This window comes from Bison bison, unplaced genomic scaffold, assembly GCF_000754665.1.
Source record: "Bison bison bison isolate TAMUID 2011002044 unplaced genomic scaffold, Bison_UMD1.0 scf7180017864034, whole genome shotgun sequence".
Lineage (NCBI taxonomy): Eukaryota > Metazoa > Chordata > Mammalia > Artiodactyla > Bovidae > Bison > Bison bison.
This window is the reverse complement of record NW_011494606.1, coordinates 7454564-7475691: the sequence shown is the minus strand read 5'-3', so window position 1 is coordinate 7475691 and position 21128 is coordinate 7454564. Positions and strand designations below refer to the sequence as shown.

General features: G+C 35.1%; 1 protein-coding gene across 1 annotated transcript in view; it reads left to right on the top strand.

Annotated features, from left to right (window-relative positions):
* ERO1L (ERO1-like (S. cerevisiae)) overlaps positions 1 to 21128 on the top strand; it is a 54746-nt gene that overhangs the window by 17104 nt on the left and 16514 nt on the right. Inside the window, exons 5-10 of the mRNA XM_010834611.1 lie at positions 2385 to 2423; positions 7831 to 7907; positions 7999 to 8072; positions 15805 to 15925; positions 18041 to 18087; positions 20650 to 20661. Of these exons, the coding sequence (XP_010832913.1) occupies positions 2385 to 2423; positions 7831 to 7907; positions 7999 to 8072; positions 15805 to 15925; positions 18041 to 18087; positions 20650 to 20661 (370 nt within the window). The remainder of the gene's footprint in view (positions 1 to 2384; positions 2424 to 7830; positions 7908 to 7998; positions 8073 to 15804; positions 15926 to 18040; positions 18088 to 20649; positions 20662 to 21128) is intronic.

Sequence of the window (21128 nt, the reverse complement as noted above, 5' to 3'; positions counted from 1 at the left end):
TCCTGCTGTGATGTATGTCGGAGAGTGTTTTGCCTATGTTCTCCTCTAGGAGTTTTATAGTTTCTGGTCTTACGTTTAGATCTTTAATCCATTTTGAGTTTATTTTTGTGTATGGTGTTAGAAAGTGGTCCAGTTTCATTCTTTTACAAGTGGTTGACCAGATTTCCCAGCACCACTTGTTAAAGAGATTGTCTTTAATCCATTGTATATTCTTGCCTCCTTTGTCGAAGATAAGGTGTCCATATGTGCGTGGATTTATCTCTGGGCTTTCTATTTTATTCCATTGATCAATATTTCTGTCTTTGTGCCAGTACCATACTGTCTTGATAACTGTGGCTTTGTAGTAGAGCCTGAAGTCAGGTAGGTTGATTCCTCCAGTTCCATTCTTCTTTCTCAAGATCGCTTTGGCTATTCGAGGTTTTTTGTATTTCCATACAAATTATTATATTCTTCATTGTGTATCTTAAAAAGACATTGCAGGAATTCCCTGGCTGTCCAATGGTTAGGACTCCATACTTTCACTGCTAAGGGCCCGGGTTCAATCCCGGGTTGGGTAACTAACATCCCACAAGCCACATGGTGTGGCCAAAAGAAGAAAAAAAAAGGACACTGCATCATGAGTACAGTGCAATTATCACATGTGCAATACATGTACAAGGTGAAACACAGTTAACTCACTACTGCATAAGGTCTGCTGATGTTTTGTTAATACCTTTTTGAGCTAAATGAGGAACTAAGACCAGCTTCTTTTTGTCAACACTTTGATTTCTTTTTTCAGTTCATGTATATACTTGGTTCAGGTTATATGTTGGGACACAGTGGAGATAGAAAAATAATAAAAAGTTGAAATTCTGTTCTTCATACGGGGCTTCAATGGAGAAGGCAATGGCAACCCATTCCAATATTCTTGCCTAGAGAATTCCATGGACAGACCTTGGGGTTGCAGAGAGTTGGACACGACTGAGTGACTAATGCAACACAACAATGGGGCTTTAAAATGCACATCTTTTGATTTGCACCCCTGATTCCAGAGAATATTTGAATGAGGCAGATTGTGTGCCCATGGAGGCTGGACTCTCTCTGAGAGTTATTTATTACCTTTACAGTTAATCAGAACAATGTTCTTTCACTTCCATTATTAATTGGCCAATGTGAAAAGGAAAAACAATATTCAGCGTTAGTCCAGGAGTAAGAAATGAACACTCTGGTGGATAAGTCTTTTGGAGATTAATTAGAAAGATGTAGCCAATAAAAATAGTACATATCCTTTGACCTAGCAATTCTGCAAAGATTTTCACTTACAATTGGATAGATGTCCAAAGATGACCATAAAGCAGTACTGAATATTGTAAAAATGTCAGTTCTGCTGAAATCAACCTATAAATTTGACCTGGTTTATTATATAAAAAAATTAGAAACCATCTAAATATCTGGTCATAGAAAAAGACTATACATTGATCTAGCTCAAAGTCTAGATGAGTACTCAATAAAGTGTTCATCTCTGTGTGGGTCTTTCCCTTTGGAATCTATTTCAGGACTGCACTGAATATATTTAGCATTGGAATAGGACCCTGCAACTTGCAGCACTCTCTCACATACGTCATTATCTCTACTAACAGCATCACTTTGAGAATAGGCAGAGAGATCCTGTGTTATGCAGTGGTCAACACAGAACTAAAAACTAGTACCATTTTCCTCTGAAAAGAACTAGAGTTCCTTAAAAAATGGTTGATTCCTAGACTGGAACAAGAAATATATAGGAGCCTGGAGTGTCTTTTCATAACAGAAACAAAAAGTGCTGTTAAAGATTACTGGGGTAGGGACTTCCCCGTGGTCCGGTGGCTGAGATTTCTTGCTCCCAATGCAGGGGACCCGGGTTTGGTTCCCTGGTTGGGGAACTGGATCCTGCATGTGGCAACTAAGGTTCCTGCATGCTGAAACAAAGATCCAGCATGCCAGCAACTAACATCTGGCACAGCCAAATAAATAGAAATATTTTTTTTTAAAAAGATTACTGGGGAAACATATAAAAGACACCAGTGCAGCTGAAGACACAGGCCACATAGAAAAGACACAGGCCAGCACTTAGTCTCCTAGTGGTCAAATGTGGGACAGTTTGAGCATTAAGAAGAATAATGGCCAAGATTCTGTTTTTATATTTCCATGCTCTAATATGTGTAATCAATCCACAGCATGACTTATTGAATTTTTTGTTTATTTTTAAGAAATAATATAAAGACTGCCTAACTGTTCTCAGTTAAATATTAGCCTGTTAACTTCAGTCATTTGTTCTGTGAATTCTTCTTACAAATCATAGAACTATAAAATATTTTTTTCAGAAGATAGAATAACTGTCATCTAAAGCATTTTAAAATTTCTTTCAGGATGAAGTTCCTGATGGAATTAAGTCTGCAAGCTACAAGGTTTGTATATATACTTATTAATGTGTCTAGTATTGGGCAAAACTAAAAAACTCACTTCCCCTACCAACTAAAACCTCACTTCTCTGGTCCCCTGTACAGTGATACTCCTTGAAAGTTATGTGTACTCAGCGGCTCTAATTCTTTTTTCCTCCATTTTCTTTACCTTTTTTTTTTTTTCAAATTAAAGCTTAAAAGAAAAAAGTAGGGGGGAACCCCAAATTGTGTACGCGTCACCCAGCTTAAGGCATTACCAGTATATACGGTCAATCTTGTTTCATCTATCCCTTCCACTCCATTCTCCCAATTATTTTAAAGCCAGTCTGAGATAAATCATTTTGTTTACAAATACTTTGTATGCATCTCTAAGACAGATGATACTTTAAAAACCCCACATAACCAAAGTCAGGGTTCCAGTCTCTCTTGTTGTTTTGTAAATACCTTAATGTATGTGCATGCGAGCCCAGTCGCTTCAGTCCAACTCTGCGACCCTATGGGCTGTAGCCTGCTAGGCTCCCCTGTCCATTGGATTTTCTGGCGTGGTTTGCTGTGCCCTCTTCCAGGGGATCTTCCTGACCCAGGGATCAAACCTGCATATCCTGCGTCTCCTGCATTGCAGGCAGATTCTTAACCCACTGAGACACCTGGAAGCTCTTAATAGTCAATTTCAAATAGGATTCACACATATTCCACACATTTCACTTTGTATGCATCATACCTGTTATATGTCCTAAGCTCCTAAGGTGCTATTTGTGTTAGTGAAAAACCTGGGAAATTATAGATTAAGTTTATGAGAAATATGTATGAGAAGCAGAGGATGAGTAGTCCTGCATAGAGAGAGTAGTCCTATTTTATAGTGGCTTTATCCTTCATTGCATGGTGCAAATCAACCACTTATTACTATTTAGTACTTTTAAAATTTTACAGTGAATCCTTTTGACTGAAAGAACTAAAAGAGGAAAAAGAAAGTACATGTTTAATGAAAAATGAAGTACTGAATTTCCGCTTCTCACAGCAGTTGATGACGATATATAACTCACACAAGTGTTATTGTTTACCATCCATAAGAACCATGGAAGTATCACTGATCATATGAAAATCAAAACACACAGATCTGCTGACAAAGCCTGAGCATCTACTTTGTAAGTTAGTGGTTGTTTTAAGAAGAGTGTGTCTAAGACAACTTAACATGTGCAGCTGCAGACGATACATTTACATATCATTTTGGGATGTGTGATTTTCCATTTAGACTAAATAACTGTTCTAAATTAAAATTTTCTGATACTTTTATTATGAAAATTTTCATACATACAGCCAAGTTGAAGGAATTTTCATGTGAACACTGGATCATACTAATCATACTAATCACCTAGATTCTACTATTAACATTTTCATAAACTCACTTTACTACATATCTGTCTATCTGTTCATCCTTTTAGCCGTCCATTAAACCATTTTATTTTTTGGATGTATTTCAAACAAGTTGTAAGCATCAGTATACATTGCCCTCACTATATGTCATTAACTATATATATATATAATTAGAAGTATATCATTGAGTAGAGTTTAATATTTGCTTATATGTACATTTAATAAAATTGATATACAATGAAGTACACACATCTTAAATGTGCATTTATTAAATGCATACATCTTTGTAACTTAGGCTTCTGTTTCAATACAGAGCATTGCTGTTTACCCCAGAAAGTTGTTTCCTACCCCATCCCAGTCAATCCATACGCCTTCCCCAGAGGCAATGGCTGTTCTGTACTTTTTCTGTGTTAGATTTAAACTAATTTTGATCATTTTTGATTCTGCATTTTTTTATTCATACACAAAGAATGAAGTCATAGCTATTAATGTGTTGGCTCTAGTGCAGAGCTTTGCGTGTAATTAAATGATGCCGTCATCAGCTGTTTCAAATAATCATTTTAATTCCAGAATTTAAAAAAAAATTATTTATTTTTGGTTGTGCTGGGTCTTGTTGCTTTGCATGGGCTTCTCTAGAGTGCAGGCTCAGCAGTTGTGGAATACAGGCTTTAGTTGCTCTGAGGCATTTGTGATCTTCCCAGATGAGAGATTCAACCTGTGTCCTCTGCATTGGCAGGTGGATTCTTATCCAATGCGCCACCAGGGAAGTCCCAGAAATTGTTTGATTTTTTTCATTCAGTTGATGCTCAAAGTAAAATTTTCAGAAGTTCATTCTGTTGAAGAAAAGCATTTGTCACTGAATGTTAGTATAAATTCATTTAAAGTTCAAAGTTGAAGATGAAGTATTTGTTTTGTGGGGATGATACACATATTAAATTTTGATGAAACAGTGTCCTGCTTCCCTGGCGGTCCAGTGGCTAAGACTCCATGCTCCCAATGCAGGGGCCTGGGTTCGATCCCTAGTCAGGCAACTAGATCCCACACCCTGCAACTAAGAGTTGCAAGCCACAACTAAACATCCCACACGTCACAACTAAGACCTGGCACAGCCAGATAATAAAATATTAAGGAAAAAGAAACGATGTCCTGGTAAATCAAGAAATGTCCTTACTAAATCAAGAAATCTTAACTAAATCAGAATTGTAATTGGTTGAGGTACATACATAATTGTATCCTGACATGCTGTGATATGTTATTACTTAAGATAGAAGTTACTACTTCTATCTATTTGACGATTACTATTGTCAAAATATATATATTTGTCAAAATATATAGGAGATGCTGAAGGACAGGGAAGCCTAGTGTGCTGCAGTACATGGGGTCACAGAGTTGGACATGACTGAGCAGCTGAAAAACAAAATAAGATTTTGTATTTATATATACACTAAGTAATGACTGAAGTTTTGGGGATGAAGCTTATACTGAATAAAATATTACTTCAGCATGGTAGTGGACTTTCTTTGCTCTCCATCATCAATCCAACTTTATAAATGTTTGAGCCTTTGAAGAACTATTAATAGTCCAAGAATGCTTCATTGATATTGATCATTTTTAAATAAAGGAGCCCTCTAAATGTTGGTTGCATTTTCAAAATCAGTAGAGAATCATTATTCAAAGTATCTATTGGTGGACTGCTTAAAGAAAAGAACAAAACAAATTTCAGCTTTTGAAGCTTTAGCAAGTTGTACTTATTATAACAAAGCTTGTAAACAAAGACCTGGATATTCATTGATATGAAAAGTAGGAAAGAACTTTACATATTAAGTGAAGAAAGCTTAAATGGTATACTAGATTAAATTCTGAAATTTTACAATTGTGTTTTGGAGACTCTCCCCTTGTGGGAAGAGTCTCCTCTTGATGAACTCTTGCTTTTAACTGGATAAATTTATATTCTGAGCTATGAGGGAGGCCCAAATTCTGACCTGAAATGGATTTAAATTAAGAAAGCTTACAATTTCATTTCTACTTTGAAGATAATTTATTTGATGATTTTTATCTTATTTATTAAAGAGATGTACTTAGAGGCAAAGAATAGAACTGTGAAAATATGTGGGCTAAAATATTTTCATATATTTACCTGTAGAAGTAATATTTTTCTCAGTTAAAGTGGAAGTGGCTCAGTCATGTCCAACTCTTTGCAACCCCATGAACTGCAGCCTACCAGGCTCCTCTGTCCATGGGGATTTTCCAGGCAAGAATACTGGAGTGGGTTGCCATTTCCTTCTCCAGGGTATCTTCCCAACTTAAGGATGGAACCTGGGTCTCCTGCATTGCAGGCAGACTCCTCACCAGCTGAGCCAGGAGGGAAGTCTTCTCAATTAAAAACTGTATCTTCAGAGAAGAGTCAGTTGAAAGTAGGGATGATTTCAAATTAACCTTAAAATTAACTTTGAAGAAGATTGTGGACAATTTTGTAAAACATTGAAAATAATAAGCATCTTAGAAAAATTATTTTTCTCCAGAAAAAATGCCACTGACATAGTTTTGAGACAGATGTGACTTACAAAGCTAACTAAGTTATTAAATAGGAGCTAGGAATAGTTATTTTCTTTAACTTACATTTTAATATTCAGGTAATCAATAATAAACAACTTTTGCTTAAATATAGATAGGTATATTAAAATACATAAGTGTATGTTATCTTTTGAACAAATTTTGTTTACTTTTTGCTAAGTATTTTTAACTTTTTTATTTTGAAATAATTTTTAACTTATTGAAAAGTTGCAAGATTAATATAAAGACATTTTGTACATTTTTTATAAACATTCACTAATTTTTAATATTTTGCCTCAACTGTCTTAGCATGCTTAAATACATAAAGTTTTTTAAACCATTTAAGAGTTATACATCATATGCCTTTACCCGTTTATACTTAATTATGTATGTGTGAGCACATGCTCAGTTGTGTCTGACTGCAACACCAAGGATTGCATCCCTCCAGACTCCTCTGTCCATGATATTGCCTGGGCAAGAATACTGGGGTGGGTTGCCATTTCCTTCTCCAGGGGATCTTCCCAACCCAGGGATCGAACCCATGTCTCCTGCATTGCAGGCAGATGCTTTACCACTGAGCCACCAGAGAAGTCCTAATTATGTATAAAAATAATTTTATTTTTGAAAGTAGTATTTGAGTTGAGTTGTCTTTAGGTCAACCAGTGTGATGAAACAAATCATTTCAAACAGTTATGTCATTTCAGTTATTTCAGTGTTCACTTTTATCCTCAAAACAGTCCTTATCTGGACAGTCATTTGTACGATCATCCTTACAATAAGGACATAATAGGCACTCAGTTTATATTTGTTGAGTGATTGAATTTGTGGTCTCCTGCTTCCAGTGTCATCTTTTAGCTGTATGGTAGTGATGCCTGGTGTGTTGTGAAGTCTCATGATCCATATTACTTCCCTTGTACACAGCAAGCAGAATACATATTGTGACTTTGACTTTGCAAAGAAATACAGTTGTTAAAGAATGTATTTTAAGCACCTAAAGATATTGGAGTACTTTTTATAAGACTTGGTAGCCTCCAGGGCATTTTTAGAATCATGGTATTTAGAGTTGAAATAGATCGTAGACGCACATGATCTAGCCCAACCACTTATTTTATGGAAAAGAAAACTGATGCTCACAATTAGGTCATTAGAAAAGTGGAACACTGCGCCATGACTCCTTGCCAACTGATTTCTTTAACCTCTAAGATTTTCTTAGTGGACATTTTGATAGTTGTTGGACTATAAATTATTCTTTATTTTGTAAACATAATAGTAAATTGTGTTCTCCAACAAAACAAAGAGCAAAGCCTTTTACTTATAGTTTAGCTTCAGGAGGAATGTGAGGCTTATTTTTTTTTTTTTTCTTGTAAAGTTTTGAAACCAAGGGGATGATGCTAGCTCTAAAAGAACCTCAAATTCCTTAGACAGTCTTCTTAAAAATTTTTTAAATACAATTAATTGAATTCTATTTCTTTCCCTTTTGTTTTAGTATTCTGAAGAAGCCAATAATCTCATTGAAGAATGTGAGCAAGCTGAACGACTTGGAGCTGTGGATGAATCTCTGAGGTTTGGTGTTTTATTTGCAGTAGTATTTTGTGCTTTTTCAGGTGAAATGTTAACTTAAGAAAAAGAGTAACTCCATTTTCTTTGTTTAAAGTGAGGAAACACAGAAGGCTGTTCTTCAGTGGACCAAGCATGATGATTCCTCAGACAACTTCTGTGAAGTTGATGGTATAACATTTTTTATACTATGCATGTTAAGATTGTACCTAAGGAAAAATATTCTTTTGAAATAATTTAAAGAAAAAAATCCTCAGTTTCTAACAGTTTGGGAGTTCCTCAAAAAGCTAAACACAGAATTACCATGTGACTTAATGGTCAACTCCTTAGCATTTACCCCCAAAAGACTGAAAACAGTAAAGCAGATACTTGTACAACCTGTTCACAGCAGCCTTATTCGCAACAGCCAAAGTACCCATCAGCAGATGACTGTATAAACACAGTGTCGTGTACACGTACAGTGGAGTGCTGCTGCTGCTGCTAAGGCGCTTCAGTCGTGTCCGTCTCTGTGCGACCCCAGAGACGGCAGCCCACCAGGCTCCCCTGTCCCTGGGATTCTCCAGGCAAGAACACTGAAGTGGGGTGCCATTGCCTTCTCCGCAATGGAATGCTATTTAGCCATAAAAAGAAAGGAAGTTCTGATACATGCTGCAATATGGATAACACTGAAAACATTAGGCTAAATGAAATAAGCAAGGTGCAAAAGGACAAGTGTCCTATGACCCCACTTACATGATATATCTAGAATAGGCAAACTGATACGGGCAGGAAGTGGTTTTAAGTTACCAGGAGTTAGCAGGAAGGAGAGTGGGAGTTATTGCTTAACGGTTTCAGTCTCTGTTTGAAATCATCGGAAAGTTTGGAAACAGTGATGATGGTTGCACAACACTGTGAATATAGTTAATGCCACTGAATTGTAGTCTTAAACATGGTTAAAATGACAAATTTCATGTTGTGTATATTTTACCACAATAAAACAATTTAAAAAGATAACCCAGTTTCTGGAAAAAAAAAAAAATCACCTCCTGAGTTTGCAGTTCTGTGTACTTAGTAATATATATATTTAACTTTTGTAATATATTCAGGTACTTGTATAACCTGCTTTGTTATACTGACCTTGGATTGTTAAATATTTTCCTTAATGATGATTTGTGTTGTTTTTTGGAAAGAAAATAATGAACCATGAGTTATGTCTGTGACATTTAAATAAAACCAAGCCAGAGCTCTGGTATGATTAAAATCTGGAGTCCTAGAATGCATTAGAACCATTTGATTTATGGATTTTTAAGTTAGATTTATAGATTCTCCCAGTCTTCCATTTTTTTTTAGTATCTCCTTTTTTGTAAGTTTACTTGTTAGCATTTTAATTGGCTAAACAAAATTAAACTGAGTTGAGTTTTTGTATCCTTCTTTGTTTCTTTTGGAACAGACTAATGATTTTTTTAAAAAAATCAGTGAAAAGAATGATATAGATCATTTTAAATGTAAGCAAAAGATGAATCTGAAACACCCCCCTCCCCAAAAAAGGGAAAATAAAAAGGGAAAGTACTCGTATTTAATTTGTGGCTTTATTTTGGGGGAAAAAAGTACATAAACTTTACTTAATGAAAACCATGACCACATTTTAGCAGATACATATGTGTAATCCATTGTTTCTAATTCCCAAATCTGAAACTTTAAAAAATGACTGTTTTTCTCCTTAAATTTAGTGCAGATTCACTCAGTATGAATATTCATGTTTTTTTACTACAGAAATATTTATGTGTTTGTTTAAAGGTTGCTGCCCCAATCTCTGCTGGAATAATATTCAGCATATGTTGCATGTACTATATTACTGTTTTAAAATCTGAAAAGTTCTGAATTTCAAATCACATTTGGGCCCAAGGGTGTTGGGTGAAGAACTGTGGACTTATACCTAGTGTTAGGCCAATAAGGAAAGGATGATAAAATGCTCTCCCAACCCTAATTTTCCCATCTTTTCTGCAAGGATTCTTTGGCCTAAACATTGCTATGTGAGATAAAATTCACCTTGTAACATGGCAACTTATATTTTTATTAGGCCTGCAGTATTAGAGAAAGAATGGGAATACCTTTACCAAAGCGTCCTTTTAAAGCTACATGCTTACTTTTGTGTCACAAATCAGTAATTCACTTTGTATATGATGGAGTTCTGTTATCTTGGCTGAATAACTTGTCCACATATTTTTGTTTCTTCTCTTACAGGAAGGTGAATATATTTTTTTAAAAAGGACAGCTTTATAAGAAATAAATAATGTATGTAATGGTAGGTAGAGGATAGGTATTTTGTAAATCTTTTTTTTTCATATATTATTTTTATTTTTCTTATAACAAGTCTATAAGGTAAGCATTTGTCTTACTTAGGACTTGTTTTTTTTTGTTGTTGTTTATAGCCTTTCAGTATTTTTTTAAATTAATTATTTTAATTGGAGGCTAATTACTTTACAATATTGTAGTAATTTTTGCCATACATTGACATGAATAAGCCATGGGTGTACATGTGTTCCCCATCCCGAATCCCCCTCCCACCACTCTCCCCATCCTATCCCTCAGAGTCATCCCAGTACACCAGCCCTGAGCACCCTGTCTCATGCATTGAACCTGGACTGGCAATCGGTTTCACATATAATAATATACATGTTTCAATGCTATTCTCTCAAATTATCCCACCCTCACCTTCTCCCACAGAGTCCAAAAGACTGTTCTTTACATCTGTGTCTCTTTTGCTATCTCGCATATAGGGTCATTGTTACCATCTTTCTGAATTCCATATATATGCGTTAGTATACTGTATTGGTGTTTTTCTTTCTGACTTACTTCACTCTGTATAATAGGCTCCAGTTTCATCCACCTCATTTTACTGATTCAAATGCATTCTTTTTAATGGCTGAGTAATATTCCATTGTGTATATGTACCACAGCTTTCTTATCCATTCATCTGCTGATGGACATCTAGGTTGCGTCCATGTCCTGGCTATTGTAAACAGTGCTGCGATGAACATTGGGGTACACGTGTCTCTTTTAACTCTGGTTTCCTCAGTGTGTATGCCCAGCAGTGGGATTGCTGGGTTGTATGGCAGTTCTATTTCCAGTTTTTTAAGGAATCTCCACACTGTTCTCCATAGTGGCTGTACTAGTTTGCATTCCCACCAACAGTGTAAGAGGGTTCCCTTTTCTCTCTACCCTCTCCAGCATTTATTGTTTGTAGACTTTTTGATAGCAGCCATTCTGACTGGCATGAGATGGTACCTCAGTGTGGTTTTAGTTTGCATTTCTCTGATAATGAGTGATGTTGAACATCTTTTTCATGTGTTCGTTAGCCATCTGTATGTCTTCTTTAGAGAAATGTCTGTTCGTTAGCCATCTGTATGTCTTCTTTAGAGAAATGTCTGTTTAGTTCTTTGGCCCATTTTTTGATTGGGTCATTTATTTTTCTGGAATTGAGCTGCAGGAGCTGCTTGTATATTTTTGAGATTAATTCTTTGTCAGTTGCTTTGTTTGCTATTATTTTCTCCCATTCTGAAGGCTGTCTTTTCACCTTGCCTATAGTTTCCTTCGTTGTGCAAAAGCTTTTAAGTTTAATTAGGTCCCATTTGTTTATTTTTGCTTTTATTTCCATTACTCTGGGAGGTGGGTCATAGAGGATCCTGCTGTGATTTATGTCAGAGAATGTTTTGCCTATGTTTTCCTCTAGGAGTTTTATAGTTTCTTCTTACATTTAGATATTTAATCCATTTTGAGTTTATTTTTGTGTATGGCATTATAAAGTGTTCTAGTTTCATTCTTTTACAAGTGGTTGACCAGTTTTCCCAGCACCACTTGTTAAAGAGATTGTCTTTTCTTCATTGTATATTCTTTCCTCCTTTGTCAAAGATAAGTTGTTCATAGGTGCATGGATTTATCTCTGGGCTTTCTGTTTTGTTCCATCGATCTAAATTTCTGTCTTTGTGCCAGTACCATACTGACTTGATAGTACTGTCTTTGTAGTATAGTCTGAAGTCAGGCAAGTTGATTCCTCTAGTTCCATTCTTCTTTCTGAAGATTGCTTTGGCTATTTGAGGTTTTTTGTATTTCCATACAAATTGTGAAATTATTTGTTCTAGTTCTCTGAAAAATACCATTGGTAGCTTGATAGATTGCATTGAATCTATAGATTGCTTTGGGTAGTATACTCATTTTCACTATATTGATTGATTCTTGATTCATGAATCAAGATTGATTCTTGATTCTTCCAATTCATGAACATGGTATTTTTCTCCATCTATTTGTGTCATCTTTAATTTCTTTCATCAGTGTTTTATATTTTTCTATATATAGGTCTTTTGTTTCTTTAGGTAGATTTATTCCTAAGTATTTTATTCTTTTCATTGCAATGGTGAATGGAATTATTTCCTTAATTTCTCTTTCTGGTTTCTCATTGTTCGTGTATAGGAATGCAAGGGATTTCTGTGTGTTAATTTTATATCCTGAAACTTTACTATATTCACTAATTAGCTCTAGTAATTTTCTGGTGGAATCTTTAGGGTTTTCTATGTAGAGGATCATGTCATCTGCAAACAGTGAGAGTTTTACTTCTTTTCCAGTCTGGATTCCTTTTATTTCTTTTTCTGCTCTGATTGCTGTGGCTAGAATTTCCAAAACTATGTTGAATAGTAGTGGTGAGAGTGGGCACCCTTGTCTTGTTCTTGACTTTAGGGGAAATCCTTTCAATTTTTCACCATTGAGGATAATGTTTGCTGTGGGTTTATCATATATGGCTTTTATTATATTGAGGTATATTCCTTCTATTCCTGCTTTCTGGAGAGTTTTTATCATAAATGGATGTTGAATTTTGTCAAAGGCTTTCTCTGCATCTATTGAGATATGGTTTTCATCTTTCAATTTGTTAACGTGGTATATCACATTGATTGATCTGCAGATATTAAAGAAACCTTGCATCCCTGGGATAAAGTCCACTTGGTCATGATGTATGATCTTTTAATATGTTGTTGAATTCTGTTTGCTAGAATTTTGTTAAGGATTTTTGCATCTATGTTCGTCAGTGATATTGGCCTGTAGTTTCCTTTTTTTGTGGCATCTTTGTCTGGTTTTGGTATTAGGGTGATGGTGGCCTCATAGAATGAGTTTGGAAGTTTACCTTCCTCTGCAATTTTCTGAAAGAGTTTGAGTAGGATACGTGTTAACTCTTCTCTAAATTTTTGGTAGAATTCAGATGTGAACCCATCTGGTCCTGGGCTTTTGTTTGCTGGAAGATTTCTGATTACAGTTTCGATATCTGTGCTTGTGATGGGTCTGTTAAGATTTTCTATTTCTTCCTGGTTCAGTTTTGGGAAGTTGTACTTTTCTAAGAATTTGTCCATTTCTTCCAAGTTGTCCATTTTATTGGCATGTAGTTGCTGACAGTAGTCTGTTATGATCCTTTGTATTTCTGTATTGTCTGTTGTGATATCTCCATTTTCATTTCTAATTTTGTTGATTTGATTCTTCTCCCTTTTTTTCCTTGATGAGTCTGGCTAATGGTTTGTCTATTTTATTTATCTTCTCAAAGAACCAGCTTTTAGCTTTGTTGATTTTTGCTGTGGTCTCCTTTGTTTCTTTTTCATTTATTTCTGCCCTAATTTTTATGATTTCTTTCCTTCTACTAACCCTGGGGTTCTTCATGTCTTCTTTTTCTAGTTGCTTTAGGTGTTGAGTTAGGTTATTTATTTGATTTTTCTCTTGTTTTTTGAGGTAAGCTTGTATTATCATGAACCTTCCCCTTAGCACTGCTTTTACTGAGTCCCATAGGTTTTGGGTTGTTGTGTTTTCATTTTCATTCGTTTCTTTGCATATTTTGATTTCTTTTTTTATTTATTCTGTGATTTGTTGGTTATTCAGAAGCATGTTGTTTAGCCTCCATGTGTTTGTATTTTTAATAGTTTTTTTCCTGTAGTTGACATCTAATCTTAATTAGAAATTTGAGCTTTTGTCATCTGGCAAAATATGGTTATAATAACTTTATAAAATGAAGTTGGAGAGAGATGAAGTATGTCATAAGTAAAATTATGAGTCAGCTAATGTTTATCTCTAATGAGGCAGAACATTAAAAATTTAATCATTCTTTGGTGGTTTGTTTTCTGTCTTAAAATACTAAATGCTGAGTATTATTTATTTATTTTGAAAGCCAGTGTTATTTTTTATAAATTTATTATAATTTGCTATACTGAAGCAATCTCTATAGTACTATTAATAATTGAGATGAACAGAGTTATCTGTTCCTAAACTAGGTGATTCCATACAGATTTGTTTTTAAAGTTTTTATTTTTATTTCTAGTTATTTTAATTGCTACTTTTACCTTGAACTCTCAGTTATTTCTAGGTGCTATCACTGTGCTGTTTCCAGAAGCAAATTCCCTTCTAATTTATGACTCTAATGAACTGCGAATTGGGTTAAAAATAACCAAGCTTAGTTTATCTTAATTTTTTAAATGAGAAGTAGATACTGTAGAGAGCTTGATGGACTGTCATGTAAGCACCTTTTGGCTCAGATTTTTGTCATCCACTTTGGTTGCTTTGAGGCCATTTTCACTCCCTTCCTCATTCTTTGTTAGTTCATGCTGTTAAGCTTTATAGATTAGTTATTACTGTATTATTAACTAATTCCATAAGGCAACTGGAGGACTAGGGGTCATATTTTTTTGGTTTCATTTTAAAGTTTTAATACATTATACAAATTTATAGAACATATAAGAAACCAATATCCCACCAATTTTGGTGTGGTTTTCATATATATCTATAATTATCTTTTCTATAGTGCTTATCTTTTCATTTTATTAGGTTGCCTTTGTACTTAATAGTTCTCTTGATTGTAAAGTGGTCTATTATATATCATAATACCAGTGGAAGTGGAAATGGAAGTGTTAGTTGCTCAGTTGTGTCCAACTATTTGTGACCCTGTGGACTATAGCCCACCAGGCTCCTCTGTCTCTGTAATTCTCCAGGCAAGAATACTGGAGTGGGTTGCCATTTCCTTCTCCAGAGGATCTTCTAATACCACTAGTTAATATTTATTTTACTCTTATTATTGTTCTCAGCACTCTGCATCTTTAAACTTCTTTAAGTCTCACAGTAACACTATGAGTATTATCCCCATTTTACAAAAGACAATTTACATGACTTGCTCAGGGTTTCAAAGTCAATAAGTAGTAGGTTGTTTGTTGTTTTGCCACTCAGTTGTGTCCAACTCTTTGCAACCCCATGGACTACATCATGCCAAACTTGCCTGTCCCTGGCTCCTAGAGTTTGCCCAAACTCATGTCCATTGGGTCAATGATGCCATCCAGTCATCTCATCCAGGTACTCTGGCTCCAGAGCCTGTGCTTTGCTCTGTTGGACATTTAGGATGCTTCTAATTTTCCCTTTTATAAATAATACTGATACAGATATCATCCTGCTTATAATTTTTTGCATATTTAGGATTATACCTTTGGGACAGCTGTGTAGTGGTCATGTAAAAAGGAAGTGGTACTAATACATCTTCACTTACCTCAGTTACTTATGAACTGCTTGTGGTTAATGTGATGGGAAATGTACATATATTCTTTGCCTGGATAGCTTACTGGAATCGAATTACTATGTTCCTTCAATTCTGTAATTCACATACTCCCTTTTTTTTTTTACCTTTGTAAAACCAGGATGCTTTTGCCACTGGTGTGTAATTTAATGTGGATGTTTTTGTTCCTTCTTCTTTTCCCTTGTATTTTTCTCCTTAAAAGGTGTTTTTAAGTCCCAAATGCATTGTTAACATTTGTAGTGCCTTAGAATCAATGCAATACAGTCTGTCATACTAGCTTTTTAAGGTAACTGAAAAAAAAGAAAGATTATTATAAAACATGTTGTTTTACAGATATACAGTCTCCTGATGCTGAGTATGTCGATTTGCTCCTTAATCCCGAGCGCTACACGGGTTACAAGGGACCAGATGCTTGGAAGATATGGAATGTCATCTATGAAGAAAACTGTTTTAAGTATGTGTCATTTTCCTTTCAAAATTCCTGAAAGATGTGCTCATTTCTCTTTATAAACAAACAGAATCATAATGACTTAAAATTACAAATCAAATTCACTTTATTAAAGGATGTATTTGGACATAGTAACATATTCATTCATTAATCCAGTTTCCCTCTGGGGAAACATGTAGACATGCATGTCAACAAATACTTCTTTTTTAAAAGACTTAGAATAATATTAGACTTTTATGGGAGTGTTGTAGGCATTTCTCAAATGTTCCTTAAGTGGGTTATAGAATCTCAGATGAGCTAACCTAGAGCCAGAGAGATGATATAGTTAGTGCAGGGAATAAATTAGGGTGTATAGCTGCATATTCTTTTCGGTGCTCTATACTCCTCTTTTTTTGTCGCTGTGGTTATTTTACCTGCTTTCAAATTAAAGTTAAGTTCTTTTCAGAGAAAAATATTACTTATTATAAATAAGTAATATTTGAGCACTCCTGATGTGCCAGTTGTTGTGTTAAATATGTTATAAACATTTCCTCCTTAGTCCTTGTAACAACCCTGTGCTGTAGTCATCACTGTTTACACATGGAGAAACTGACACTTGGAAAGGTTAACTGATTTGTCTAGTGTCAAAGACATAGTAAGTGGAAGAACCCTCTTTGTCCTCCTACTGGCTAACAGTGGAAGCTGTCAGTTTGAACAGTGGGAGACTGAGACATGCTTCAAGTTTTCCCACTTGTAAGCCTCTAGGCTGTAAACAGGGTACTTATTGGGTTTTGGTAGGGACGTGTGTGTGCACATGGATGTTATGCTATCTCAGAGGTGGGGATAATTCTGGGAAAATTTCTGGAGTTTCCAAGTATGGCAAAAATACTTTTTACTTTTCGTGTCAAATATAAGCATTTGAGATCAGCAGTTTCTTTTTTTGACTTGCAGAATTTCTGCAATTTAGAAAGTGGAGAGTTTTCATTATTTACTCATTTCTGCCATGTGTTAACATTTAAATTCTCTTCACTCTTATTAGGAATGTTTGATTTATAGATTTATTGACTTACTTTAGAGGTTTTTTCCTAATTTTTTTATATAAACTAAAATAGAGCCCAACTAAAGCATTTGTTAGATTTTGTATTAGTTATTAGTTAGTTATTGTTTCCTAATTGATTTATATCATTGTCCGCATAATATTTCTAAAATACAATGTAGGAGGCACTAAAATTGACTGTGTTAAAACATAGCTTACGTGTTCTGTTCTCAAAGTGTCTCAAGTTGTGCGATTGTAAAATAAATACAGTACATTAAAATGATCCCTATACTCTAGTAGTGATACTAGATTTAATTTGGGATTTAAAAACATTTTAGTGACATTACTCTCTTTTTTTCTTATTAAATACTTATAAAACTTATTTTAAACTCATTAAAACTTATTAAAAACCATCTTTATTGAAATTATAACAAACTTGAGGCCACAGAGCAAATTGATAGACTTAAAATTATCAAAGTGGAAAATAATCTAACCACAACTGTTTTTATCCCTTTTTATTTTAGTGCTTGTATTGAGTATTTGCCTCTTTTTCCTGCTTGTCTTTGAAACGAGTATATTTTATGACATACACGTGTATATAACATATATAAAAATATGTTAGTAACTAGGAGAAGAGCTTGACTGGTGTTTTTTATCTTCCTTTGTTTGAAGAAATGATTATGAAATGACTTTTTGGCTGCTACAGTGGGAAAAGATCAGAAACTTTATCACTAAAACAAATAACCATCCTCCCTTATAGCAGTTAGAAAAAAGAAATATTTTATAAAATCAGTAAAACAGCTTGATTTTAGATATAGTTATTAACCAATGCAAGAGACATAAGAGATGCGGTTCAATTCCTGGGACAGGAAGATCCCCTGGAGGAGGACATGGCAACCCACTCCAGTATTCTTGCCTGGAGAATCCCATGGGCAGAGGAGCCTGTCCCTGAGGTTGCAAAGATTCAGACACGACGGAAGTGACTGAGCACACGTGCACACACATAATTAGTAAAAATCTTTCTGAGGTAATTTCACTTTTACTTGACTAATTATAGCATGATGGGTAACATATTTATATTTTATACTTTAATTTTTTGTTTCTAGGCCACAGACAATTAAAAGACCTTTAAATCCTTTGGCTTCTGGTCAAGGTAAGTTATTTATTTGCCCTGTTATTTATCGGCTAGTGAACTTTGGTTAGAAGGAAGGAGGAGGCAAGAGAAGGATTGGCAGGAGCATTTGAGATCATATATTCCTGTTGTCACAGAAGTTATGACTCATTCTTGCAGAGAAATTGCTGTTGAAAATATTTACACTTTAGTAAGGAATATTTTCGTAATGAATGTAGACTATCATAGGATGAAGTTTAAATTATACATTTTTTATATATTTTTGCAGAATGTGTGCGTTCAGGCTTTCAGTTATTTTTACTCATCTTTTAGTTCAATGAATATCCAAAAAACTTCTGCCTCACTTCTTCCTAAAACTTGAAATTACTGTATATCTTGGGAGTCTGATTTCAAATTCAGTTGACTTTATATCTCATTAACATTTTTCATTTTCTGCTTATTCTCAGGGTCTGGCTTAAATGCTTCCTTGCCCACCCCATCAATTTCTCTGCTCTCCCCTAACTGGCAGTAATCTTTCTCCCCTCATAAAATGATCTTATGTATTATTTTGTTCCTCTTTCAGCTCTTTCCACTTGCTAGCATTATTTTACTACTATTTATGTATCTATTGGCTTCCCAGCTGGTTCAGTGGTAAAGAATCCGCCTGCCAAGCAGGAGACTTGGGTTCAGTCCCTGGGTTGAAAGATCCCTTGGGGAAGGAAATGGCTGCCCACTCCAGTATTCTTGCCTGGGAAATCCAATGGACAGAGGAACCTGGTGGGCTGCAGTCCATGGGGTCGCAAAGAGTCAGACACGACTGAGTGACTAAACCACCACCACCATCACCATGTATCTGTTAATCTACCCTAGTACTTTGGACATATGAGTAGCATTTCTAGGTTTCATCCCTTAGTAAAGAGCCTGAAACTAATAGATGGAATAGTTAGTTAAATGATCAATGAAAATTGCCCTCCTCATTTAATGGTCTTGTCTCCAGTAGTGAAAATCACTTGTTCCTTCAACAAATGATTATCCACTATTTACTATGTGTTAGGCACTGGAGAAGGCATGGCAACCCACTCCAGTGTTCTTGCCTGGAAAATCCCAGGGACAGTGGAGCCTGGTGGGCTGCCGTCTATGGGGTCGCATAGAGTTGGACACGACTGAAGCGACTTAGCAGCAGCAGCAGCAGGCACTGGATAGGTGCAGAGAGGATGTAAAATTGAAAGTCACAAACCTTTCCAGTCTATAATAGGCAGAACAATTTGTTGAATAAATCATTTTAAGTGTATCATTTCAGGCTTTCTCCCTAGGAAATACATATCCATGTTTTCTGAATATATGCTTACTGATGAATTCTTTGATGTACTTTTAGCAAATGTGGAATGGTTTTCATTTTTAAAATTTATTTGAAAAACTGCTGATCTTATAGAGTCAACAAACAGAAATTTACTTCTGGAAAGCAGTGAGATTGCATCATTCCATAAATGTTGGCAGACTAGTCATTCTTAGGTTAGAAATGAAAGAATGTCTTTAAACACGGCTTATGAAGTCACATATGGTACTCAGTAGAAACTATTGATTTAATATCAGATGAGATGGAAATTCCTAGGCAAGAGATGATCTTTACTCTTAAGTCAAGTCAGTCACATTATGATCTGATAAGTTAATTAACCACCTTTGCTTATTTTAGATAAATGGGAACAACGTCAGTGTTTATCATCAGGGAACTGGTTAAATGAGTTATGGTATTTTTATATAGTGGAATATAGCCATTCTTAATGTTGCTGAAAATTTTGTATTCATTTATATCAGTGGTGATCAATAGCACATTTAGGAGACGAAGCAGGTATTAGACTATGTATTAATATATTTTTTTATAAAAACATAATTAGTAAAATATCTCACTATCCTGTGCACAAAGAAAAAAGACACCAAAATACAAATGGTATTTATCTTTGGGCACAGGGAGTTATGAATGATATTTTTTATTTTGTCTTTGTCTTATCTTTATAATATATATTTTCAATGAGCATCTGGTACTTTAATAAATGATGGCATTAAATAAAAGTGGCAAAATGAAGGCAGTTTTTCAGCACTTAATGAGCAGCTGCATACAAACTGCTGGACTGTGCATATTTGGATCTTACACATACTCTTTAAAAATATTGCTGAATAAGGTAAATTTTTATAATGTCAGTTCTGCGAGTTTTGAAGCAAAAACACAGATCCTTAGCAGACACTGTCTTATAGCCGTAGGATAAATAAATAAGTAAAAAGGCTCTACAGCCAAATAACTGTGAGTCCTTGAGATATTTAAGAGTACTCTCAGATGATAGATTACATTTCTCTTTCCTGTCAGCCCACATTAAATCTTGAACAAGCTGAAACTACTCTTTATCCAGGCTCTTGGAAATGAGGCCATTTAGTTAAATTAGGCATAATTCCTTTTATGACCAGGAAGAGTTGCATTCACAAGCATATCACTCTCAGATGGTATCTATGTGGGTGAACTGATGGACTAAAAGTAATGGAAGTGTAGCATTTTAAAAGGGGCATCTGGAAGCAGTTTTCAATAATATAACTTTTGTTTTCTTTTTTCAGGTAAAAGTGAAGGTAAGTATAATTTCTTTATCATACATGACTGATATGAATTTGCTTATATTCAGAGGTTTGTGGGCAAACTTGTTTTTTCTTCCCACACATGAGACTTGAGAAGTTACTTTTTATTTGTTTATCTAAGATGCTGACAGGGACAGCATAGGTTAAAGGAAAAATGACTCTTTGTGCCTGGGATCAGACAGTAGAGACAGGCTGCCTCAGACTCTGATAATTCACTCATACATTTTGTGTGTGTGAAAGTGAGGCATTTCCTGGCCTCTGTCAGGGAAAATTTCTTCTTTATTGACTGAATCTGGGATCTGCTGGGTCACCCATAGGAAGGTTCTAGGCATGATCACTGAGGAAACAATAGAATGGGAAAGACTAGAGATCTCTTCAAGAAAATGAGAGATACCAAGGGAACATTTCATGCAAAGATGGGCTCAATAAAGGACAGAGATGGTATGGACCTAACAGCAGAA